Source organism: Callithrix jacchus, chromosome 1, assembly GCF_049354715.1.
Source record: "Callithrix jacchus isolate 240 chromosome 1, calJac240_pri, whole genome shotgun sequence".
NCBI lineage: Eukaryota > Metazoa > Chordata > Mammalia > Primates > Cebidae > Callithrix > Callithrix jacchus.
The window spans coordinates 80,957,613-80,985,167 of record NC_133502.1 but is presented as its reverse complement, the minus strand read 5'-3'; the positions used below and the strand labels follow the sequence as shown (position 1 = coordinate 80,985,167).

At 37.9% G+C, this 27,555-nt stretch overlaps 1 protein-coding gene and 1 pseudogene across 4 annotated transcripts in view; one reads left to right on the top strand and one right to left on the bottom strand.

The window, feature by feature from the left end:
- CENPP (centromere protein P) overlaps positions 1-27,555 on the top strand; it is a 287,077-nt gene that overhangs the window by 13,484 nt on the left and 246,038 nt on the right. For all 4 annotated transcript variants that reach the window (XM_035301416.3, XM_035301394.3, XM_035301385.3 and 1 more), the window contains one exon: positions 8,417-8,505. In XM_035301416.3, the coding sequence (XP_035157307.1) occupies positions 8,417-8,505 (89 nt within the window). The remainder of the gene's footprint in view (positions 1-8,416; positions 8,506-27,555) is intronic.
- LOC100412056 (protein mago nashi homolog 2 pseudogene) lies at positions 21,204-21,626 on the bottom strand (annotated as a pseudogene).

Below are 27,555 nucleotides of genomic sequence, written 5' to 3'. Positions count from 1 at the left end.
CAGCAGAACAGGGCTCAGCCACCTTCAAAGGCTGACTCCAAGAAAAGCTGAAAGCCAGAGAAAACAATTGAAAGAGGAGAAAGCAGTTTCATCTAGTTGGTTTTGCCAGTTGGGCCAAAAGGGAATGTGTGCAAAGAGGAGGAACAGAACAGGGAAGGACAGTCATGTTACCTTGGCCTCAGCTCATCAGATAACTAAAGTGGTGTAGAGTAGTTGTTGTAACTGAGTCCTAAGGATAAGCTGCCTGCTATATTCAGGGTCATGTGCCAGGATTCCTTATCCTTGTTATCAGTGTCCTTAGCCACAAAAACAGTCCCAAGTTTCCCATTTTGTATAAGACAGGAGTTGGTCATGGAGTCAGGACTTTACCTTCTTCTGTGTCAGATATCCACTCCCTAACTAGTCCCAAGGATTTGGTACAGTTATCTGGGTTTGGAGGTTTTGCTTCTCTTGCAGTCCAAATCTCAGGCTGAGGATGGGCTGGTGGTTATATAGACCCCCTCATTTGATGGCAGAGCTCCCATCTTGTACTCATCTTAGAGTATCTCTTACACTGCCAAAGTGACCAAGAAAAGGTGCAATGTAGCATTGCCAAGGCCAGTTGAGCAGGATACAAAACACATTTCACCATGTTCATGTGTCAGGGGCATGGGTGGTAAGTGGCTCTAGTGAACTGATATTGTTCCCAGATGGGCACCAGGCCTTGGGGATGTACAAGATCACCAAGGTGATATCACATGACCACAAAGATCATTTGCTAAAGACTAAAGCAGAGAATGGACCAAAATGGACTGGTATCATTTAGGCTGGACAACCTGTGCCAGCACCCCAGCCTTTTCCTTTAGGTGGCGCAGGGATTCCTGGATGTTGTCCCATTGCAGAAGATTTTGTAGTCTGACCAACTATATTTTCTTTCTTTGTGGTTGATGTGAACTTGATCTGAGAGTGGTAATCTACTGAATGTACTTCTGTATGCCAGCATCCATTAATGGGCCAGCCCTGCAACCCATGGCAGGTTGGTAGAATCATAATCCAGTGGTCCAGTTCCATCTCTGCAAACATCTACACTCTAGCATATATGTCCAGGCAACTGCTCAGGGGAATCCTAGCAGCCTTGGGATCTTGCAGCTGAGTTCATCTCTATCACAGGTGCATTGTGGGTTATGTGGAGAGAAGCTCAGCTGTAGGCAAAATTAGTTTGTCCTTGGGAGGCTTGTCCACAAATGCAAGTGAAAAGGGAAAGATTATCCTCTGACGTTGAGGTGAATGAGCTGCTTAGTGGAGTTGTACCTTCCAGGATGAGTTGTACCCTAAGATTGATTGGTGTGTTCCTTAGTGGGGCTATGGCCTGAGAAGACTACAGTATCCAACATAGACTGCAGTATCTTCACTTCACTTTATTTAAGTTGCATACTTCAGTCACCTTAAACCTCTGATGGAAAGTATCAATTCGTAATTTAATGCCATCCTGAGTCAAATAAGGATGAGATCATGGTGTAGAAGACATTTTTGATAATGTAATATGCTCCTGAAGAATGACTGCTGCCTGATCAGAGTCATTCCCAGCATGAACTACCACATGGTTTGGCCTCCTGGGCCTGGGTAGCTGTCCCAGGGCAGCACAGACAGGATAGAAGCCAAGCAGTAGATGTCCTGCCACTTAGGTCCTGCTACCCCTGCTGCTGTCTGCTTCCCACCAGACAGTGTTGGCACTGACCCAGACCTCAACAGTATTTTAAGCAAATATTCTTATGCTCATGCCACCAAAGCATGATTGAAAATTTTGTGACTGTTTGGTAATAGCCTGAGATTATACTGTTAGCTCACATGCTGAATGAATTTGAATCATTTGAGCTGTGCCTGAAAGAAAACTTAAAAATAAAGGTACTAGAAGTATATTTCTCTATTACTTAAGTAAACTTGTATGTTTTCAAGGGCCAATATGGTGGGTTTATTATAATCAGATTCTACCGTCAACCACACATGGCTTCAAGTCATAGCTCAATGATCACATTACCATTTCAGGTATCAGGAAGAGGTTGGGCAAACAAAGGCTCACCTATTCTTTTAAAGGACACTTTCTGGAAGTTGTACACTCATCATTTTCACTTACAGTCCATTGACCAACAAATTGATGCAAAAGATGCTGGAAATTTAGTCTTCATTAGACTTGGCCATATGGCTAGTGAAAAACTGGAGGAAGAAAAAAGTATAAATAGAGGGGACTACTAGGAGTTTCTGTCCTACATGCTTTAGGGGATGCAGGAGGAAAAAAAATCTGAAGAGAGGAACTGTTGATATATTCTTTGAAAGATATAGAACCAGGCCGGACCCAGTGGCTCATGTCTGTAATCCCAGCACTTTGGGAGGCTGAGGCAGATGGATCAGGAGTTCAGGACCAGCCTGGCCAACATGGTGAAACCCCTTCTCTACTAAAAATACAAAAAATTAGCTGGGAGTGGTGGTGGGCATCTGTAATCCCAGCTGCTATGGACCCTGAGGCAGGAGAATTGCTTGAACCCCTCGAGACAGAGGTTGCAGTGAGCCCAGATTGCACCACTGTACTCCAGCCTGGGTGACAGAGTGAGACACTCTGTCTCACACACACACACACACAAAAGACATAGTAATTGCTGAATCTCTAAAGAGACATGAGTTGTCATTGTTCATGTTTAAAAGTATGTAGATGTTTTGGGACTGCTTGGTTTTGCTAACAATGTGCTACAGAGTGTGTTCTCCCTGGCTGTGTTAAGAATTCTTTCTCTCTAAGCCTTTTAGATTTTATGATGCTTCTTGAAGACCAGACTGGTAAATAAGGTGTTGGAAGAAATTACAGACACGTTTGGAATTAACATGGTTTTTGGAATCAGTTATATAGGAGAGCACCAAGAGTTCTTACTTGGGGAGGAAAAAACAAATAACTATCTTATTTTTCTTTATTGCTTACAATTCTGATGTAATAAGGTGATAAAAAATTTTTGAAATTTTTATTATTTAATGGCAAATTCTAGCATATTCTTTACCAACTTGTGTATGTAGAAACATACCTAGTAGAATTGCTAGTCAAAGGAAATATCCTTTTAAATTCTGATAGTGGCAAATTGCCTTCTAAAATAGTTTTACCATTTTACATACTGAGCACATACATGTTTACTGTTAAGGCTAATAGAAAAAAACAACACAGCAACCTTGTGTGTTCTAAAACATTTTAAAAAAATAAAATTTCCACTAGAGGGAGAGGTTTAGCTATCTGAAAATTAAAAAGTAATCTAAATAGTAAAATCCTCAATTTATAGAATATTGTTTTAATAAAGTTATATTAATAAAATATTTGAACTAAACATGACCTCAAATCATATTAATAGAATGTTAGAATAAAATGATAACTTATAGTTTGTCTAGGTCGACCCTATTATTTTATTGTATTTATTTATTTATTTATTTTGAGACAGAGTTTCGCTCTTGTTACCCTGGCTGGAGTGCAATGGCACGATCTCAGCTCACCACAACCTCCGCCTCCTGGGTTCAGGCAATTCTCGCCCCTCAGCCTCCTGAGTAGCTGGGATTACAGGCACACACCACCATGCCCAGCTAATTTTTTGTATTTTTAGTAGAGACGGGGTTTCACCATGTTGACCAGGATGGTCTCAATCTCTTGACCTCGTGATCCACCCGCCTCGGCCTCCCAAAGTGCTGGGATTACAGGCGTGAGCCACCACGCCCGGCCGAGCCTATTATTTTATTAGTAAATGGATCCACAGAATTTGGATGAGTACACATATTTGTGCAATTATTATTGTCCAACGTGGTTGGGACATAGAGCTCTGCTGTCCAGATTTGCTTTCTGGTGTTCTCAGCACTGTGTTTGTAAAGAGTTGTAAGACCATCAGAATTAACATTTATCAGCCTTCCAGAATCCAAGCAACATAATCAGTTAGATGGATAGGAGTTTGTGGGGAAAGTGGCAGGTTAAGTTTGTTTCTGTAACTTCTGTCCCAATGAAATGAACAAAATTATTCAAAAATAAGCAATATTTTTAAATAGAAGAAGATACAGCCTCTCTGATATTAATGATATTTGATTCTAAACACTGAAATCCAATACAAGGTAGTTCATGAGAGGTTTATAAGTTTTACAAAGTTAGGCTGCGTGTGGTGCTCACACCTGTAATCCCAGCACTGAGGGAAGTCAAGGCAGGAAGATAGCTTGAGAATTAGAATTAGAGGCCAGCCTGGGCAACATAGTGTGACCCTGTCTTTTTTTTTTAAATTAAAAATTAGCCAGGCCTGGTGGCTCACACATATAGTTCTAGCCACTTGGGAGGCTGAGGCAGGAGGAATGCTTGAGCCCACAAATTCAAGGTTACAATGAGCAGTGACTGAACCACTGCATTCTAGCCTGGGCAATAGAGCAAAACCCTGTCTCAAAAAAAAAAAAAGTACCAACTTAATGGCACCCTTTTCCTAAACACTTCTACCCATAATCCTTCAGTTGTAGAGGAGAATGAAAACCGTGGGCTTAAATGAAATGGACCATTGTAGAAAGGCATGTGCTGCTGAGACTCATGTAGGGGCTTGAGGTCAGATTGTTTATAAGGTCTCTTCTCTTATTTACCAACTGAGGAGAATTGACCTAGTTAGCAGTACCACAAGCAGGGGAGAGATGGAAAAACAATATTTTCAAGTCAGCTTTCAAGTTGTTAAACAAGATTCTATAAACCAACAAAAAAATTTTTTTTTAAAGAGGCCAATAAATCATAGACTTTGCATTGAAGGGTTACTTGCCTATTCTAATGGGTTAAAAAGCTGAAATCTAACATGTGTCTACACATACCTGACCGGAGACCAGATGTGCCCCTGAGATTTTTGTTTTCCTTTTCCTTTCTTTCCTTTTATTTTTCTCATAACAGTTCCATTGAGATATAATTCAAATATCATGTAACTTAACCAATTTAAAGTATATAGTTCGATAGTTCTTTTCAATTATAATTTATTCAGAATCCAAGCTTTGTTTCACAGGTTTATTATTGTTTATTATTGTTATTCTTTTTGAGACTGAGTCTTGCTTTGTTGCCCAGGCTGCAGTGCAGTGGTGCGATCTTCGTTCACTGCAACCTCTGCCTCCTGGGTTCAAGTGATTCTCCTGCCTTGGCCTCTGGATTAGCTGTGTTCCACCATGCCCAGCTAATTTCTGAATTTTTAGTAGAGACGGGGTTTCACCATGTTGGCCAGGCTGATCTCAAACTCCTTACCTCAAGTGATCCACTTGCCGCGGCCTCCCAAAGTGCTGGGATTACAGGTGTGAACCACTGCACCTGGCCTAAAGCTTTTAATATATTCAGAGTTTTGCAGTCATTGCCACAGTAAATTTTTTTTACCTCAAAAAGAAACCCCATGTTCTTTAACTGTCGTCCTTCAACTCCCCCTCTCCTTTTACCCAATTCCAAAGAACCAGTTTTCTCTGTACAGATTTGCTTGTTTTGGACATTTCATGTAAATAGAAGCATATAATATGTGGTGTGTGTTGTCTGGCTTCTTTCACTTAGCATAATGTTTTCAAGGCCCATCCATGCTGTAGCATTTATCATTGTAGAGATGGGGTCTCACCGTGTTGGCCAGGCTGGTCTTGAACTTCTGGTCTCAAGCAGTCCTTCTGCCACAGCCTCTCAAAGTGTTGGGATTAGAAACATGAGTCACTATGTTCAGCCTTATGTGCAAGTTTTTAAGTGGACTTAAGTTCCACTTAAGTGGAAATGTATAACCAGAAGTGGAATTATCAGGTCAATTGGAACAATTTGATGATGACTAATGATGTTGAGCATCTTTTCATGTGCTTATTGGCCATTCGTACATCATCTTTGGAGAGATCTGTTCAGATCTTTTGCCCAGTTTTAAATTGGTTTATCTTTTTAAAAAACTGAGTTGTAAGAGTGCTTCTGGAACTTATGTTTTGATTAGAAATGGTGGTAGATGCCCACAGAGAGCTTATTGAACTGCATTTATTCCTAGTAATTCCTACCCTTCCCTCAAGCAGATGAAAAACTAAGCAAAGATTTCAAACCATCAGTATTTCTTTCTCCAACAGTTCAGAATATTAAGGGACAGTCAGATAGTATCCAGATAAATGGGAGAGTCAAGGAGTTTCCACTCACTGTAGTCTTAGGAAATAGCAAAAATTGCTGAATTTACTGCTGTTCATAACAAATAGGAGCCATAGAGTTCAGGAATTCAGAGCACAAAGATGGAACAGAGTTCTTTCATCACCATATTGGGCAATGTGATTTAAAATCAGGGCAAAAATACTGACATAAAAAGAAAGGAAGTTAAGAAAATACAGACAAATTCACTTTAAATAGTTAAGCCAGGAAGTAAAAGAGCATGCTATATAAAAGCTGCTCTGACTCTCAAAGCATGAAGAAAATTGAATAAGAGAAAAAGAAAAGAAGAATAAAATGATTATAGTACTGAAAACTACATTATCAGTATAAGAGAATAGAATATGGAGGATATGCCTGAGAAAAATCACCTGTGAAAGCAATTGAAACAAACATAATAAATCTAGAAGACAGACAATGGAGAGCCAATATATGATTTTTCCAAAAACAGGAGTAGCAAAAAAAGTAAAGAGAAATTATAGCAAATACATAACAAGAAATTTTACTAAAGTAAAAGGAAAAACCTGAATCTGCAGATCAAAACAGTTTAATAGCCCCCATCATTGAGTATATAGTTGTTTTTGTTTTCTGTGATAAGTAGTACTGTTATGAATATATTTGTTCATAAGTCTTTGTCTTTGTTTCTCATTATAGTACTTAAGGACAGTTTCTTAGAAGTTAAATTAGTGGGACAGAAGATTAAGAATATTTTAAGTTATGCATTGTCAAAATAATATTTAAAAGGGTTATGCTAGGTTTCAGTATATTTCTAGGATTGACACATTTTTTAATAATTACTCATTTTATAGGTAAAAATGGCATCTTATTGTTTTAATTTACAATTATTACTCGCGAGATTGAACTTTTTATTTATTTATTTTTTTTTGGAGACAGAGTCTTGCTCTTTTGCCCAGGTTGGAGTGCGGTGGTATGATCTCAGGTCACTGCAACCACTGTCTCCTGGGTTCAAGCAATTCTCCTACCTCAGCCTCCAGAGTAGCTGGGATTACAGGTGCCCACCACCAAGCCCGGCTAATTTTTATTAATTTTTAGTAGAGACGGGATTTTATCACATCAGCCAGGCTGATCTCAAACTCCTGACCTCAGGTGATCCACCCACCTCAGCCTCCTAAAGTACTGGGATTACAGGTGTAAGCCACTGTGCCCAGATGAGATTGAACATTTTTGTACGTGTAAATTGTTTTTTACTTCTGAATTTTTAGTTAATATCCTTTGCCGTTTTTTTTCTTTTCAGCTTTTTAGTGTCCCTTTGTCATGTTTATGGTAAATATTTAGCTCAGTTTATTGCTTCTCTTTTATTATAAGGTCATTGTTTTTTTTTTTTTTTTTTTTTGAGTTGGAGTTTAACTCTTGTTACCCAGGCTGGAGTGCAATGACGCGATCTTGGCTCACCACAACCTCCGCCTCCTCGGTTCAAGCAATTGTCCTGCGTGCGCCACCATGCCCAGCTAATTTTTGTATTTTTTTAGTAGAGATGGGGTTTCACCTTGTTGACCAGGACGGTCTCCATCTCTTGACCTTGTGATCCACCCGCCTCAGCCTCCCAAAGTGCTGGGATTATAGGCGCAAGCCACTGCGCCCGGCCTTAGGTCATTTCTTTACTTAGATATATTGTGTTTTTATTTAATCATATTTGCTAATTTTTGTCTATTTAAAGTCTTTCCTCAAGGATAAATTAAAAGTTTAAATTTTCGGGCCGGGCGCGGTGGCTCACGCCTGTAATCCCAACACTTTGGGAGGCCAAGGTGGGTGGATCACAAGGTCAAGAGATCGAGACCGTCCTGGTCAACATGGTGAAACCCCGTCTCTCCTAAAATACAAAAATTAGCTGGGTATGGTGGCGTGCGCCTGTAGTCCCAGCTACTCGGGAGGCTGAAGCAGGAGAATTGCCTGAACCCAGGAGGCAGAGGTTGCAGTGAGCCGAGATCGCGCCATTGCACTCCAGCCTGGGTAACAAAAGCGAAATTCCGTCTCAAAAAAAAAAAAAAAATTTAAATTTTCTTCTTATATTTTATTGTTTCAGTGTTCCATTTACATAAGTAATTCGTCTGGAATTCCTTTTGGTTTTTGGTATAGAGTAAGGATCTGAATTCATTCTTTTAACAAATAACCAATGTTTTTGGTATTATTTCTTGATTACTCTTTTATTTGGTGATAGTTCATTTTGCATATTTCAAAAGTATTTTTATCTTTTTGAAGTTTGCCGTGCTTTGATACGTAAACTTTTTATCTTTGTTTTAGAATAAGGAGAGATTATCTTCTGCTGTTACTGACCTCAACATAATAATGGAGCCCACAGAATGTTCAGAATTAAGTGAATTTGTGTCTAGGTAAGCTATTTTACAAGTTTACTTTTTTAGACAAAAAAAGTAAATTTACACTTTACAGTTTTAAGTTTACCTTTTCCTTTTCTTAGTAAATAAATAGGTCTCTGAAAATATAACACCACTACTGTGGCTTTTATTTAAGCCCATATTCTCTATATCTATTATTCTTTCATTTAGTTTATTGAACATTCACTATGTGCTGGGTGTTAAAATTAGAATGTGAGCCAGAAAAGATCTAATCCTCAGTCCTCATGGAATTGACAGTCTAGTGGAGAAGTCAGATATTAATAAAATAATGGCAGAGGTAAATCTTAAATTATGACTATGTTAAATGCTACAAAGGAGAGTTACATACTGCTGTTGAAGTATATATAAGGAATTTTTGTTTTTTATTATTTTTGTATTTTATTTTTAAATTAGAGTTGGGATCTCACTATGTTGACCAGGCTGCTCAAGCAATCCTCCTGCCTTAGCCTCCCAAAATGTGTATCAGGAATTTGACTAGCAGAAAGAACATGAAATCATTTCCTGAAGGTTGAGCTGACATCTGAAAAATGAGTAGGTGTGAACTAACAAAGAGGAAATAGCTTTACTGTGCACTGTGCTAGCAGGGAGCATGACGTCTGTGAGCAGTTGACACAGGGCCAGAGTGACCGGTAGAGGCAAGAGCCTAGGAGAATGGTGTAAGTTGAGGCTAGTAAATTAGGTAAGATTCATACTACAGGGAATTTGGTATAAAGAGTTTTATCATAGTCCTAGGACCAAGTGACACATTAAAATGTTTTGATCAGGGCCTGAGGAAAACAGAAGTGTGGCATCCTAGAAAGAATTATTCTGGATGCTATGGAGAATTGGATTGAAGGGGTACAATCATTGATACAGGTGAGTCAATAATGAGTCTTTTAAAACAGTTCAGGCAAGAGAAGTTTGTAGTTTGGACTGAAATGATGGTACTTAGCTAGATGGATTTTGGGGATACTTAGGAAGCAAAAATGAGTGGGCAATGGGATTGCTTGAATAAAAGGAATTAGAGGTCATTCACAGGTGATAACTCTTCGATTATGGTGGGCCTGTTTGCTGATAAGGGAAGGTTGGAAGAGGACCATTGTAAGGTGAGATTATGACTATTTTGGACATATGAGACTTGAGTGCCTTTGAAAACTCTGAAATAAAAATGTGAAAGAGGCAGCACAGAAAAGGTGGGGTGAGAGATAGAACACTGAAATTATTTTCTGTTCAGTAGGAATTAAAGCCTTGAGCAGGAATGAGATTGCCTAGGAAGGAATATAGAGTGAAACTAGAAAAGGGCCTAAGGAAGCCCTTTTCTAAGCCTTGAGGAATTCTTAACTATACTGGCTGAATAGAAGGCAAGGATCCTGCAAAGGAATTACAAAAGGAACTGTTTGAGAGGTAGGCAGAACACCAAGAATGTGTTGTGTCATGGCAGAGATCACATACTTCCTTTTGTTCAGACCATGGTTTGGAAGTAGCATCTGCTATTTGGAAATTACAAAAGGAAGAATATTGAGATATCTTGTAATAATGAACATATTATAGTCACTTAATATTTAATCTCAGCCTTTTGGGTAATTTTTTTTAGACCGTGTTCCCATTTGTGGAGAGTTACTGGTATTTTAGAAAGAGTGTTGAACATAGGTCAGAAGACCTGGATTTTAGTCCAAATTCAATGACCTAGTGCAAATTAATTCTCCTTTTAAGTTTCTTTCTTCTTTATCTCTGCTGTTATGCAGTTTAAATATTATGTGCCTAAATATGAATTTATTTTTAGTTTTTCATTATAGATCTGTAGTTTTCAGACAGGATTGATATCTTTAATTTTGGAAAATTTTAGTCATTATTTTATTGACTCTTGCTTCTACCTTCATCATCCCTTATCACAGTCTACCTTCACTTTAAATAGTAAAAATTTCACATGTACTGTAAGAACAACAGTATACTTTCCATTTTTTCCTCAACCATTGTATTATTATTGTCATACAATTGTCATATACTTTTACATGTTCCTGATGCCTCAGGGCATTGTTACTATTTTTGTCTTAGACTCAGTTTTTTAAAGCAATTAGAAATAAGACAAAACTTGCTTTGTTTTGTTTTTTTGAGATGGAGTCTTACTTACTCTGTTGCCCAGGCTGGAGTACGGTGGCATGATCTTGGCTCACTGCAACCTCTGCTTCCCAGGTTCAAGCAATTCTACCTCAGCCTCCTGAGTAGCTGGAATCACAGGCATCCAGCTACCATGTCCAGCTAATTTTTTTTTTCTTGGTAGAGACAGGGTTTCACCATGTGGGCCAGGCTGGTCTTGAACTCCTGATCTCAAATGATCCACCAGCTACGGCCTCCCAAAGTCCTGAGATTCCAGGCATGAGCCATCGCACCTGACCAACAAAACATGTTTTGTATATTTATCTTCATTTTTTCATTTACAACATTCTTCATTTCTTTACGTTGATTCAGATTTCTAACTTATATGCTCCTTCTTCCATAAGAACTTCCTTTAGCTTTTTTTTTTTTTGAGATGGAGTTTTGTTCTTTTTGCCTGGGTTGGAGTGCAATGGCATAATCTCAGCTCACTGCAACCTTGCCTCCTGGGTTCAAGTGAATCTCCTGTCTCAGCCTCCCAAGGAGCTGGGACTATAGGTATACACCACCATGCCCGGCTAATTTTGTGTTTTCAGTAGAGGCAGGGTTTCACAATGCTGGTCAGGCTGGACTCAAACTCCTGACCTCAGGTGATCCACCCACCTCAACCTCCCAAAGTTCTGGGATTACAGGCATGAGCCACCACATCTGGCCCTTTAACATTTCTTACTGTGCTGGTCTGTTGACCATAATATCTATCCGCTTTTCTTTCTCTAGAAAAGTCTTAATTTTCCTTCATTTTTTGAAAGATATTTTTGCTGACCATAGAATTCTAAGTAGACAGGTTTTTTTAAAAATATATATCTTTAAACATATTCTTTCATGATCTGGATTGCATAGGTTGTGACAAAAAGTCTGCTATGATTGTTACCTTTATTTTTCTGTATTAGTGTGTGCTCCGGGCTGCCTTAAATCTTTCTCTTCATTTTGCTTTTCTGTAGTTTGTGCTATGTTTAGGGTATATTTGTGTGAAAATTATCAACCATATCTTTTAAAGTATTTATTTTGCCCTGTATCACTCTAATGACACATATGTTAGACTATCCGACATATTGTCCTAGCATTTGGATGCTCTGTTCTATTCCTTTCATACCTTTTTGTGTGTGTGTTTGAGTTTGGATAATTTCTATTAACCTATCTGCAACTTTCACAGATTCTTTCCTCTGTTGAAGTACTGTCTGCCTGTGGGCCCATTTAAAGGGTTGTTGGCCTCACTTGTAATGCGTTTTATTTCTTTTTATTTTCATATTCCCTTGTATGGATGTACTAGAGTTTTATTCAATTACCCATTGAAGAACATTTGGGTTATTTTCAGTTTTTGGTGAATATAGCGTATTATAGTAATACATACATTTACGTAGCGTATTATAGTGTATAATATATATAATGTAAAGATATCTTTATGTGTGTGTATGTATATATACATGTGCACATGCATTCATGCCTTTACAAACATTCATATGCTATAAATATGTATATTACACACACAAACATACATGTATATGCTAGAGATTTTTGTGTGAATGTAAGTTTTCTTTTCTCTAAGGTAAATAACCAGAAGTGGAATTGCTGAGTCATATACGAGTATGTTTAAATTCATAATAAACTGCCAAACTGTTTTCCAGAACAATCATACTATTTTGTATTCTCACCAGTAATGTGTGAGAATGACTTAATATTTTTGTGAATTAATTTCTGATGGTCACCTAATTTTAGATGTAATAGTCCCAGAAATTTATTGTTAGAATAAAATTTTTAAATTTTTAACCTAAATTTCTCTTTATGTTTGCTTTATACTTGAGAGGAGACATTTGGAATTATTTTTGTTTTTTTCTACTTTAGTTGAAATTGAAATGTGTTACTGCCAACATATTATGAAAGAAATTCATGACATCTGTTTTACATTTAGTGAAGTTTGGACTTTGCTTAGGAAAAATAGATAAATTACAATCATTATTACAGCTGTGAGAGCCAACACCCACACCGACACACAAAATTTCTTTCTATATGGAAAACTTACGTGCTATAGTACGGTATCCTTTATGAAGATGCAAATGGAAGAATGAAGGAATTGTTACTCTTTTAAAGTTCATTATAAAAGAACAGTCTTTTCCTCAGTGTGTGTTTAAACTTGAGTCATCATAGCTTTTAAGATTATTTTCATGGCTTACTCCCTCATCACATGATTAAGAGTTTATTTTTTGCTCCCTTGTTTGATGGAGAACGAAATATCATGTCACTTTGGCCTTTAAGCTCTAGTGAACAAACTTCTGCTCTTTATTGGCCCATATTCTTTGGAAAACAATTTTTTTCAGATGCTAAAATTTTTTTAAAATAGTTATTAGACTGACTTTTAATATATAATCTGCAGTGTTCCCCATAAAGTACATGCCTATGCAGCTTTGTGTTAATTCAGCTATTCTTTTTTGATCTTTGTTTGCTGTGAATCTATTTGGTTTTTTTGTTCTTCTACTGCCCTTTCTTGCCTTCTTTTAGATTATTTAACTTGTTTTCCTATGTTTTTATTGTGGCAGAATACTTATAAAATCTACTAACTCAACCATGTTGAAGAGTACAATTCAATGGTAGTAAACATTCATTATGTTGTACAACCATCACTACTAACCATCAACGTAACTCTTTTCTCTTTTAAAACAGAAACTTCAGCCGGGCATGGTGGTTCACGCCTGTAATCCCAGCACTTTGGGAGGCTGAGGCAGGCAGATCATCAGGTCAGGAGTTCGAAACCAGCCTGGCCAGCATGGTGAAACCCGGTCTCTACTAAAAATACAAAAATTAGCTTGGCATGGTGGCTTGTGCCTGTAGTCCCAGCTCCTCAGGAGGTTGAGGCAGGAGAATTGCTTGAACCAGGGAGGCAGAGGTTGTGGTGAGCCAAGACCATGCCACTGCACTTGAGCCTGGGTGACAGAGCAAGACTCTGTCTCAAAAAACTCAGAAACTTTGTACCCATAAACAGTAACTCTCCCTTCTTCCCGCTCCTCATCCTCTAGCAAGCAACATTTTACTTTTTGTCTGTATGATTTTGATTACCTCATGTAAGTGGAATCATATAATATTTGCCTTTTTAAATTTTAGGTGGAATCTCACTCTATTGCCCAGGCTGGAGTGCAGTGGCGTGATCTTGGCTCACTGTAACCTCTACCTCCCTCCCAATTCATAGTTGAGTTAAAGGGATTCTCCTGTCTCAGCCTCCCAAGAAGCTAGGATTACAGGCATGTGTCACCACGCCCAGCTAATTTCTGTATTTTTAGTAGAGATGGGGTTTTGCCATGTTGGCCAGGCTGGTCTTGAACTCCGGTCTTGATCTATCTGTCTTGGCCTCCCAAAGTGCTGGGATTACAGGCATGAGGCACTATGCCTGGCCAGTATATGCCTTAGTTTTTACTGACTTATTTCACTGAGTGTAATGTTGTCAAGGTTGATCCATGGAGTTTTAAGTCAGAATTTCTCTCTCTCTTTCTTTCTTTCTTTTTCTTTTTCCTTTCTCTCTCTCTCTTTTTTTCTTTCCTTTCCTTTTCTTTTTTCTGTACCACACAAGCTTTAATTGCATCATTTATGTAAGATAGTCCTGGCCAGGTGCAATGGCTCACACCTGCAATCTCAGCACATTGGAAGGCCAAGGTAGGCAGATCACCTGAGGTCAAAAGTTGGAGACAAGCCTAATTAACATGGAGAAACCCCATTTCTACTAAAAATACAAAAAATTAGCTGAGCGTGGTGGCAGGCACCTGTAACCTAGATACTCTGGAGGCTGAGGCAGGAGAATCCCTTGAACTCGTGAGGCAGAGGTTGCAGTAAGCCAAGATCATGCTACTGCACTCCTCTAGGTGACAGAGCAAGACACCATCTCAAAAATCAAAACCAAAACAAAACAACAAAAAAAAAACCATAAGATAGTTCTGTGAATCTGTCCCGCTGAGAGAAGACAGGGCCTTTTCTCTCGTGCCTATTGCTTAAATATAAATAATCACAATTACAAATCAAATTTACAAATGTTGACTAAATAATGACTTTGCTCCTATTTTAGTTATGATTATCAGCATAAAAAGCCTTTTTCCAATCCACACAGCTATAGCCTCCTCAGTGGTACTGCATCACCCTAGAAAATATGCCTTCAGGCTCCTTCCCATCCCCCAAGGCAGCAGCCAATCCTTGTTGCCTCCTTTTGGCCAAAGCAGCCCAGCTTTTAAAAGTCTTTGGTTCAGATGGCTAGATCTGAAAATACTTTCACATTGCGCTCCATCTGGCACTTAATTAAATTGACAGTGAACACTGGGTACTTAAGGCTGTGTTCCTGGGGGTCACCTTTAATTTAATTTGGTTAATACGGAATATTCTCGTATTTCTCTTCCTCAGTCTTTTGGCTTTAGTGCATGTATTAGGGCTTTCTAGAGAGACAGAATATATATATAATGGATGTATATATTTATATTTATATAAAATAATGGATATATATATTATATTTATATAAAATAATGGATATATATATTTAGGACTCCTATGTATATATGTCATATGTATGTTTATGTATAGAGCAATAATATATATACTCCTATATATAAATATATTATACATATAATAATAATAAATATATATACTCCTATGTATTACTATATAAACATATAGGAGTATATAATAATTACTACAGTAATATTACTATAATAATATATATACTATATATTTATGTACATTTCTATATATAAATATATATTATAAAAATATATAAGATAGCTATAATAATTATGTAAGAAACATATTTAATAAAATATATAAACACATATTGGACTTGCATATATAGGAGTATATATAGAAGCATGTATATATAGGACTCCTATATATAGCTATAAATTATAATTGTGTAAATGCATATATAATTTATTATATAAATAATATATAGGACTCTTACATATATGAGTCCTATATATACTTATAATAGTAAATTATAATTATTATATATTATTACATTAGTTATATATAGTATTTTATATATATATAGGAGTTTATTAAGTATTAACTCACATGATCAGGAGGTCCCACAATAGGCCATTTGCAGGCTGAGGAGCAAGGAGAGCCAGGCCGAGTTCCAAAACTGAAAATCTTGGAGTCCAATGTTTGAGGGCAGGTAGCATCCAGCACAGGAGAAAGATGTAGACTGGGAGGCTAGGCCAGTCTAACCTTTTCACATGTTTCTGCCTGCATTATATTCACTGGAGGCTGATTAGATGGTGCCCATCCAGATTGAGGGTGAATCTGTCTTCTCCAACTCACTGTCTCAGACGTTAAGCTCCTTTGGCGGCACCCTCACAGACACACCCAGGATTAATGCTTTGCATCCTTCAATCCAATCAAGCTGATACTCAGTATTAACCATCACAAGTCCACCTTGTTAACATAAACCCATACACATCTCCTAAGATCATACATAATCCTCAAAGACAACAATAATTGTAATTACACCTAACATAATATACTTATCCTTCATGCAACTGGAAACGCACTGATCTCCAACCCAAATACTATTACATAAAGTTAATTTGTAAATGCTGATATGAAGTCAATAAATCATTGGTCAGATGAGAAAGGGAAATGTAAATAAAATGAAGATATTTTCTTAGTACAAGTGTATATATGCACAAACGTTTTTTTTTTGAGACGGAGTTTCACTCTTGTTACCCAGGCTGGAGTGCAATGGCGCGATCTCGGCTCACCGCAACCTCCGCCTCCTGGGTTCAGGCAATTCTCCTGCCTCAGCCTCCTGAGTAGCTGGGATTACAGGCATGCACCACTATGCCCAGCTAATTTTTTGTATTTTTAGTAGAGACGGGGTTTCACCATGTTGACCAGATGGTCTCAATCTCTTGACCTTGTGATCCACCCACCTCGGTCTCCCAAAGTGCTGGGATTACAGGCTTGAGCCACCGCGCCCGGCCCCACAAACGTTTTTAACAAAAGAAGGAGGAAATACTCATGACAATTACAGTCCCAGTTTCTGCAGCTGATCATGTGGTTGTGGCTGGTATTGAAGACTACCTTCTTCTACTACCCATTCTGTATTCCTTTTGCCTTCAGCAAGCACCTCAGCAGGTTGTGTTTTTTTTTCCTGGTGGAGTGACCCAAACCTTCATTCCTGAAGGTCTGAGCCATTTGTAGTCCTGCCTGGATTGGGCTAATGTAGTTTCCCATTAACCTTAAACACAGGGCATGGTAATACTAAGAGATGTTCTAATGGATTTCTTGTATTCCATCCATAATCTTCCTTACCTCCATTGTGGAGTAGTAGACTGATTTCATCTTGATAATCTGGATGAGTCATCCCAGCTGACACTGTAACTCCCTTCTTAGCCTGTTGACTTAAAGGTAAGAGGAGCCCAAAGTGTCCAGGTGGCAATCTTAACTTCCAGTTTAATGGGATCATTGTTGTGGCTCCTGGTAGCAGTGTTCCTCCCTCTGGATCTAAGACACAAATGCTACTGCGTATGACCCACTTTATGGCTAGGTGGGTCAGAAAGCACCCCAGTTCATGATAGGCAGTTCAGGTTGCATGGTGACTTGATGACTCTTAGTCAAATGTTCAGTTTCCACCAAAGCCTAGTAACAGTCCAAGAGCCATCTCTCGAAAGGATAATAATTATCTGCAAAAGTTGGCCAATAATTCTAGTGTGTTTACTACTTCTTGCTCACTGGATCCAATTAGCATAATGTCGTCAATGTAATGGACCAGTGTGATATCTTATGGAAGTGAAAAGCAATCCAGGTCTCTCTGAATAAGATTATGACACAAAGCCAGAGAGTTGATGTACTCCTGAGGTAGGACAGTAAAGGTATATTGCTGGCCTTGTCAGCTGAAGGCAAATTGCTTCCAGTGGGCCTTATGAACAGGAATGGAGAAAAAGGCATTTGCCAAGTCAATAACTGCATACCAAGTACCAGGAGATGTGTTTATTTGCTCAAGCAATGAAACTACACCGGGTATGGCAGCTGCAATTGCAGTCACCACTTGGTTAAGCTTATGATAATCCACTGTCATTCTCCAAGATCCATAGTCTTCTGCACAGGCCAAATGGGAGAGTCGACCAGGGTTGTAGTGGGAATCACCACCCTGTGTCTTTCAAGTCCTTGATGGTTTCACTAATCACAATTTCTCCAGAGATGTGATATTGTTTTTGATTTACTATTTTTCTAGGTAGAGGCAGCTTTAATGGCTTCCATTTGGCCTTTCCCACCATAGTAGCCCTCACCCTACCAGTCAGGGAGCCAAGATGGGGGTTCTGTCAGCTGCTAAGTATGTTTATGCCAATTATGCATTCTGGCACTGGGGAAATGACCACAGGATGAGTCTGGGCACCCACTGGACCTACTGTAAGTTGGACCTGAGCTAAAACTCCATTAACCTGACCTCCATAAGCCCTTACTTTAATTGGAGGACCACAGTGACGTTTTGGGTCCTCTGTAATCAATGTCAACTCAGAGCCAGTGTCCAGTAGTTCCTGAAATGTCTGATCATTTTCCTTTCTCCAGTGCCCAGTTACCCTGGTAAAAGGATGGAGGTCCTGATTAGAAGTTGCAGGGTCCCATTGTTTTCCAATCAATGCCCTCACTTTAACTGTAGACACGTGGCGAAGCTGTGCATGCACCTTTCATTGCAGGACAGCCACTCACATGATATGAGCTTGTGTCTGTTTTTCCACAGGAGGTAAAGACTCTCACTCAGGGCAATCTTAGCAGATTTGAGGCTCCGTATCTGCTCCTGAAGCCAGGAGACAGAATCCCTGAGTTCATCATTTTCTTTCACTACTTTTTCCTCTGAACTTAGGAGCAACCAGTCAGCTTCATTATGTTTTGACACTTGGGTTGTTTCCATGTTCTAACCAGTATTAATAGTGCTGCTGTGAACATGAGTGTACAAGTATCTCTTTGAAACTCCACTTTCAAATCTTTTGAGCATATGCCTGTAAGTGAAATTGCTGAATCATATGGTCATTCTGTGTTAAATTTTTTGGAGAACTACCATGGTGTTTTCCACATCTGCTATCTGTTTTTTGCATCGAATGTTCCATATATATCTGTTAGATGTAATAGTTGATTTATTGTGTTGTTTAAGTCCTCTGGTTGTTCTATTCATTATTGAGATTAAGACATTGAAGTCTCCAATTGCTACTGTACAACTTTCTATTTCTTCCTTTAATTCAGTTAGTTTATGCTTCATGTATTTTGATGGTCTGTTTATTAAGTGTATAGATGCTTATAAGTGTTATATCTTTTCGATATATGGAAGCTTGTATTAATACAGACATATCTTGGATATATTGTGGGTTTGGTTCCAGACCACCATATATGGAAATATTGCAATAATGTGAATCACATGAATTTTTTTTTGGTTGAGCAGTGCATATAATAGTCATGTTTACATTATACTACAGTATATTAAGTGTACAATGTCATTATATCTGAAAAATGCCATTTTTTATATGGGAGTGGTTCATGGTACCCCAAAACAATTCCCATAATAACAGCAAAGATTATGGATCACAGATTACTATAACAGACAATAATAATGAAAAATTTTGAAATATTGGGAGAATTACCAAAATATGACAGACATGAAGTGAGCACATGTTGTTGGGAAAATGGCACGAATAGACTTGCTTGACATGGGATTTCCACAATCTACAGTTTTGAAAAATACAATATCTGCAAAGCATAATAAAGCAAAGCACAATAAAACAAGGTGTACCTGTATATAGTGTTCTTGTCTCTTGTAACCTTTTTTTGATTTAAAGTCTATTTAATTCGATGTTAGTATAGCTGCTCTTGCTGTCTTTTTTGGTTATTATGTGCATGTAATATCTTTTTCTGTCCTTTTACTTTCAACCTATTGGTCTTTAGATCTAAAATGAGACTCTTGTAGACAGCATGCAGTTGGATCATATATCTATCCAGTCTCTGCTTTTTGATTGGAGGGTTTAAGCCACTTACATTTTTATTTTGCTTTGCTATCTGTTTCCTGTGCTTTATGGTTTTTATTCCTTGTCTTCTTTACTGTCTTTTGTGTTTCATTGATTTTTGTTTGTGTTGAAATGTTTATGTTCCATTCTCATTTTCTTTTTGTGTATTCTAGAACTGATTTTTTGTTTTTCACAGGAATTATATTTAACATTCTAAGATTGTAACACTGTTTTATTTTATTTTTATTTTTTTAGACACAGGGTCTCACTGTGTTGCCCCAGTTGGAGTTCAGTGGTGCAATCATAGCTCACTGTAACCTCAAACTCTCAGGCTCAAGTGATCCTCCTGCATTATCCTCCTGACTAGCTAGGAATACAGGTGGTCACCACTGATCACAGCTAATTTTTAAAGTTTTCATAGAAATGGGGTCTCACTGTGTTGCCCAGGCTGGTCTTGAACTCCTGGACTCTTGCTATTCTCCTGCCTTGTCCTCCCAAAGTGCTGGGATTACAGGCGTGAGTCACCACACATGTTCCTGCAATTTCATTTTATGCCACTTTAACTTAAAAAAAATTTAGAAGACCTATGTTGCTTTACAGCTCTATCCCCAGCCTTTTCAATTATTGACATTACAAATTTATATGTTGTTCACCCCAAAATGTAAACTAATAATTCTTTAAAATGCATTGGTTTCTTAAATTACATAGAAAATATGTGGGGTCACAAATGAAAATTATAATAATAGCTTTTAGACTAATTTTTAAAAAACTTATTAGTCTATAAAATCATGTAGGAAACAGTCACATACTAATTATTGCAAAAATACTAGCTTTTATAATTTCACATGTATTTGCCTTTATTGAGTCTTTTTGTTGTTGTTGTTTAATTTCTTTTTTTTTTTTTTTTTGCCTTTTTCCATATGTTCTAAGAGTCTTTATTTTTTAACATGTCTTCAGGTTACTGTCTAGTGTACTTTCATTCTACAGAATTCCCTTGACCATTTTTTACAGAGAAAGTTTAATGATAACCAACTCCCTCAGCTTTTGTTTACCTGAGAATGTTGTAATTTCTCTCTCACTTTTTTTATTTTTTAATTTTTGTTTTATTTTAATTTTCTCCAGCTACATCCCTTTGATCATCTCCCTCACTTTTAAAGGACGGTTTTGCAGGATATAAAATTCTTGGTTGACTGATTTTTTTTCTTTTCTTTCTTTTTTTTCAGGATTTGGTATGTTTTATTAAGCAAATTTTTAGAAAAGATGGCTTTTATCTACAGAATTTAATAAAAAAGGCTTAATGGTTATCCTTGAGTCCATGTGGTTTGGGGACTGTCCAAACCACATGGACTCAAGGATAACCATTAAGCCTGTTAATGTATTTTCTTATTTTCAGTTTACATACAAAGTGTTTTTTTTTTTTTTTTTTGCTTCACATTTATAAAAACTCCAATATTGTAAATGACAAACCCTCCTGTCCCTTAATGAAATATACAAACATCTTGATAAACATGAAATTTAAATTGGTTTAATCTTGAAGTGTAATCCAATGAGACTGAAAACTAAACATTTCAAGTCTTATGTGATATAGAAAAATACTTGAAGACCTTCAGGATCCTTTGACTGATTTACATCAATAAGAGAACCTATTTTTAATGTGGCAAAAGATATGTGTTTATCTCCAATGACAATTTCAAGCTCCTGTCGGCCAACCCTGTCAGGGGGAGGCCACAAAGCCTCATCTTCTTTTATAATTTCACTGTCATCAATAATTCTTTTCAGTTCTTCCATTACAATCTTGTGCACATTAGCCTCTTTTCGGATGATGACATCCTTTTTGTAATTGCTGTTGTTGGCATATCTAAGCTTTACATCTGGCTGAAATTCGAACTCCAGAAACTCATGCCCAAACTTGCCCTTGTGCTCTACATAGTAGTGCAGGTAGAAATTGCCAGCCATAGACATTTTTGTTCCTGGTAAGCCTGCCAAAAACCCAGCCCTTTTTTCTTTTCTTTTATCACTTTGACTATAATCTGCTCACTGACTTCTGGCCTCCACACTCTGGTGAAAAATCTGCTGATCATTTTATTGAATATCCCTTGTATGTGACCAGTCACTTTTCTTTGCTGCTTTCAAGATATTCTCTCTTTCTTTGTCTTTTTACAGCTTGGTTATAATGTTTCTCTATGTGGATCTCTGAGTTCATCTTGGAGTTCTTTGAACTTCTTGGATTTTTTTTTTTTAAGATGGAGCTTTGCTCTTTGCTCAGGCTGGAGTGCAATGGGGCGATCTCAGCTCACTGCAACCTCTGTCTCCCGGATTCAAGCGATTCTCCTACCTCAGCCTCCCAAGTAGCTGAGATTACAGGCATGTGCCACCATGCCTGGCTAATTTTTTACATTTAGTAGATACAAGGTTTCACCATGTTGGTCAGACCAGTCTCGAGCTCCTGACCTCAGGTGATCCACCTACCTTGGCCTCCCAAAGTGCTGGGATTATGGGCATGCACCACTGCACCTGGTCACTTCTTGGATGTTTTATACTCATGTCTTTCATCAAATGTGGGATGTTTTAACACTTTATTCCTTCAAATATTCTCTCTACTTCTTTCTCTCTTTTGCTATTGACAGTGTCCCACAGTTTCCTTACATTTTTTTGTTGTTGTTGAAATGGAGTCTCCCTCTGTCACACGGGCTGGACTGCAGTGGCACAATCTTGGCTCAGTGCAACCTCCACCTCCAGGTTCAGGCAGTTCTCCTGCCTCAGCCTCCTGAATAGCTGGGATTACAGGCACCCACCACAATGCCCAGCTAATTTTTTTATTTTTAGTAGAGACAGGGTTTCACCATGTTGGCCAGGCTGGTCTTGAACTCTTGATCTCAAGTGATCCACTTGCCTTGGCCTCCCAAAGTGCTGGGATTACAGGCATGAGCCATCATGCTCAGTTAGTTTCATTACATTCTGTTCACTTTTCTCAATCATTTTTCTTTTTATTTCTCAGACTTGATAATTTCTATTGTCCTATATCCAAGTTTGCTGATTTTTCTCTCTGCCTACTCAAATCTGCCTTTGAATTCCTCTAGTGAATTTTTCACTTTAATTTTTGTACTTTTCACTTCTAGAATTCATTTTCGGTTTTCTTTTAGGCTTATTTCTTTTTATTAATATTTCTATTGTGTTCATGTGTCATTTTGTTGACTTTCTCCACATCTTTCTTTAGCATTTTTAAGATAATGTTTGGAAAGTCTGTATAGTACTTCTACCCTCAGATTTTATTTTCAAGGATAGTGTCTATTGATTATTTTTTATTTCACTAGGCCATTCTATTTTTCTTGTATGCTTTGTGCTCATTTGAACCTAATAATGTAGTAACCACCAAAGTCAGATTCTCCCTCTACCCCAGGGTTTGCAGGCTTTTTTGTTATTGTTTATTTATTTATTTATTCATATTTTTGTAGGCTATCTCTGTTCCAGGGATCAACTTGAGGTATAAACTTAAGGTCTTCTCAGTTTGTTTCTGGGTCTGAAGCTTTCTATGGATATATGCAGTCTCTTCCAGAATTTCCCCTTATATGCAGTTATTGGTCAATATCTAGTCTTGATTGTCTGGCTCTTAGAAAGGGGAAATGGAGAAAATAAAGGTGGGGATAAAAGGGGCTCTGGCTTTTTAAATCCCCTGGAAATCACTTCAACTGGAGGAAGCAGGGTTTTCAAAAGCATATGCATGTGTAACTACAGTGGCTGCCTGACTCTTTGTCTACGCTCTGTCATAAGCAGCAGCAATCAGTGATCAACACACAGATCCCTTATGGTTGGAAGACATAGTCCTGTTTTTTGCTCTCTCTGGCTTCCATAAGCTGTGTAAGCTGCTCTGGTTTTATACTCACATGACTGCCTGCCAGGGGATTGCAGGTGAAGGAATGGGTAGCTGCTGCTACATTAAGAGCTGAAATTTACTAAAATTAATCACAGTTTACCATCAAAGTCCTTCTCCAAGCCTTTCTCTGGATTTGCCAGCCTTCTTTAGACTCAGAGTTTCAAAATAGTTATATCAGAGAGATTCTGCCAGTGAAATTGTTATATAAGTGGAGAGATGGAATTTTGGTACTTCCTATTCTGTCATCGTCTCAAAACCCTCTCCTTTAAATATATTTTAATATTCCCTTTTAATTTATTTCATTCATGTTTTGTTATATTTGTGTTATTTTTTATTGTCTGTTCTATGGATTGTAACATACATAACCTAACTTTTTTTTTTTTTCCTGTGACTTGCCTTGGAAACATAACATAACTTTTAACAGTCTATTTTAGATTTGGTACTTTACACTGCAATTATAGTCTCATAGTCCTATAACCACATGGATCACTTCCCCTCCCTGCTATATGTGGTAGTTTTCTTGTGAATTGTATTCACATGTATGTGCTGAAAAACTCCCTTAGTCCAGTCTGGGCAACAAAGGAAGAAGACCCTATGTCTACAAAAACAATAACAAAATTAGCTTATTGTTGTGGGTGTACGTGTAATCTCAGATACTTGGGAGGCTGAGGTAGGAGAATTATTTGAGCCCAGGAGTTTGAGGGTACAATGAGCCATGATTGTGCTATTGCACTCTAACATGGGAGACTGAGCAAAACCCTGTCTCAAAAATAATAATAATAATAACCCCATTAGATAATGTTATAATTTTTTATTTCAATCGTCATACATACTTTAAACAACTTAAGAAAAGGCTAATAGTTTGCCATATATATCCAGATTTTTAATGTTTCTGTTGCTCTTCTTGATATGGAGCCTTTTTAGGACATGTAGCATATATCATGGCTCATTTCCCATAAGTACTGAAACGTACATTTTTATTTTATTTTACTTATTTTTTATTTTATTTTATTTTTTTGAGACAGAGTCTCACTCTGTCATCCAGGCTGGAGTGGAGTGGCGAGATCTTGGCTCACTGCAACCTCCGCTTCCCAGGTTCAAGTGATTCTCCAGCCTCAGCCTCCCTAGTTGCTGGGACTATAGGCATGTGCCACCATTCCTGGATACTTTTTGTAGTTTTAGTAGAGACAGGGTTTTGCCATGTTGGCCAGGCTGGTCTCAAACTCCTGACCTGAAGTGATCTGCCCACTTCAGCCTTCCAAAGTGTTGGGATTACAGGCATAAGCCACCAGCCTGGCCTTATTTTATTTATTTTGAGATGGAGTCTTGCTCTGTCACCCAGGCTGGAGTGCAGTGGTACAATCTCAGCTCACTTCAGCCTCTGCCCCCTGGGTTCAAGTGATTCTCCTGCCTCAACCTCCTGAGTAGCTGGGATTACAGGTGTGTACCACCACACCCAGCTAATTTTTTTGTATTTTTAGTAGAGATGGGGTTTCACGATGTTGACCAGGCTGACCTCGAACTCCTGACCTCAAGTGATCCACCCACCTTGGTTTCCCAAATTGCTGGGATTATAGACATGAGCCACTGCACCTGGCTCAAATGTGCATTTTTAAGTTTAGAGATATTCCCTTATATAATTATAGTGTGGTGATCGACTTCATAAATTAACATTGATATGATACTTTTATCTAATAGGCTTTTCATATGCCAGTTTTCTTAGTTGATCTCATAATAGATTGCATTTTCTTCCTCCCTGAATTACATAATCCATTCTAAAGTCAAATGTTGCATTTAGTTGTCATGTCTCTTTAGTTTCATTTAATCTGGAGTTACTCCCTAGCCTTTCTTGGCCAATTTTCACTGTGTCATCTTTTAAAAAGCTTTTCCTGCAACCAGCCTGAGCCTGAATTACATAATCCATTCTAAAGTCAAATGTTGCATTTAGTTGTCATGTCTCTTTAGTTTCATTTAATCTGGAGTTACTCCCTAGCCTTTCTTGGCCAATTTTCACTGTGTCATCTTTTAAAAAGCTTTTCCTGCAACCAGCCTGAGCAACAGAACAAGACTCCATCTCTGCAAAAAGTTTAAAAAAAAAAAGTTAGCCTGGCATAGTGGTGTATGCCTATACTTTCTAGCTACCTGGGGGACTGAGGCAAGAGGATCATTTGAGGCTGCAGTGAGCTGTGATCATGCTGCTGCATTCCAGCCTGGGCCATAGGGCAAGACTTATCTCTTACAAAAAAAAAAAAAGTTATTTCCACTTTTTTGTTTGTTTCATTTTTTTCTTTCTACTTTTTTTCCCAATAAAATGTTTTTTATTTTGTCTTTGATCTTCTATTGTGATCAGTTGATTCTATGCCTTCTTAGACAAATTCTGTATAGATATTTTGTCCTTCTCTTCATAGCTGTCCCCCATAGGTGATATTAAGTTTGTTCACTCAGTGAAACTGTTGTATTTCTCCACTATATGATAACTGTTTTTCCTTGCATCTAACACACAGTCTGTGGGGACACACTTGATGACTACACACTTATTACTCTTTATTAATATTTCTTCCTCTATTTAGCATCTACTAATGATTCTTGCCTTATCTACTCTCTACTATGATGTTTGTAAAATGATGATTTTTCAACTCTAGCACTTCCTCCACATTTCTCAGAAGGTATTTGGCATTATGCTTAAGAAACAGATCACCATTCTTTTTGTATGTATATGTATACATATTTATTATATGTATGGATTCATTCATTTTTTTTCCCAATGATTTATAATTTTTGACTCTTTTTATTTATTTTGGTGCTCAGAGTATCCCAGATATGATCAGAGGGAATCTCTTTAAGCTGGCTCCTGAATCCATGTGTTAATTCCTCATTATATTTTTGAGCACTTTGTTATATTCTGGCATTAGAAGATTTTCCAAGCTCACAATATACCTGTCCTCCTTAGGTGTAGATTCAGTAACTTACCTGAGGAACCATTTTCTTTTAGTGGGAAGTGGTATTAGAGACAGATCTGACACTAGGTCTGCTCATTGCTGTTGGAGTGTCTTTGCTTCTTCTTGGTTCTTTCAACAAACAGTATTAGAAAATATGTATTTCTACATATTTATACATTTATATATGTATTTATACATATTTATACACACCCACAAACCTGTATATAAGAAATCATGATTCATATAATATGCACGTGCATGTATAGTCATGTGCTGTGTAACTACTTTTTGATCAGTGACAGACTGCATATACAAAGGTGATCTCATGATTGCATTACTGTATTTTACTGTACCTTTTCTATGTTTAGATATGTTATATGCACAAATGCTCAACACTTTTACAGTTGGCTACGGTATTTAGTACAATAATACTGTATGGGTTTATAGCCTAGAAGCAATAGGCCACACCGTATAGCCTAGGTTTGCAGTAGGCTGTACCATTTAGGTCTGTGTAAGTACACTGTATAATGTTCCCACAGTGAAGAAATCATCTGACAATGCATTTCTCGGAATGTATCCCTGTCGTTAAGCTACACATGACTATAAATATTTACAAAATCATGAGTGTACACCATGACCTTCAGTTCTACTCCAATTTATCCCCAGTTTATAGTATGTATGTGTTTATATACATACTACCATTTCACATTTCTATGTTCTTTCTTCCATATTGAGAAACTTGACTCCTAGCAATATCAACAAATTCATTCATTTGCCCAGTCCTATTGGGTTTTTTTTTGTTTCTTTGTTTGTTTGTTTTGAGATGAGACCTTACTCTGTCACCCAGGTGGAGTGCAGTAGTGCAAACTCGGCTCACTGCCACCCCTGCCTCCCAGGCTCAAGTGATTCTCCCACCTCAGCCTCCTGAACAGCTGGAACCACAGGCACGCATCACCACGCCTGGCTAATTTTTTGTATTTTTGGTAGAGATGGGGCAACCAGATGTTACCCAGGCTGGTCTTGAACTCCTGTGCTCAGGTGATCTATCCACGTTGGCCTCTCAAAGTGCTGGGATTATAGGCATCAGCCACTGTACTCAGCCAGTTTTTTATTT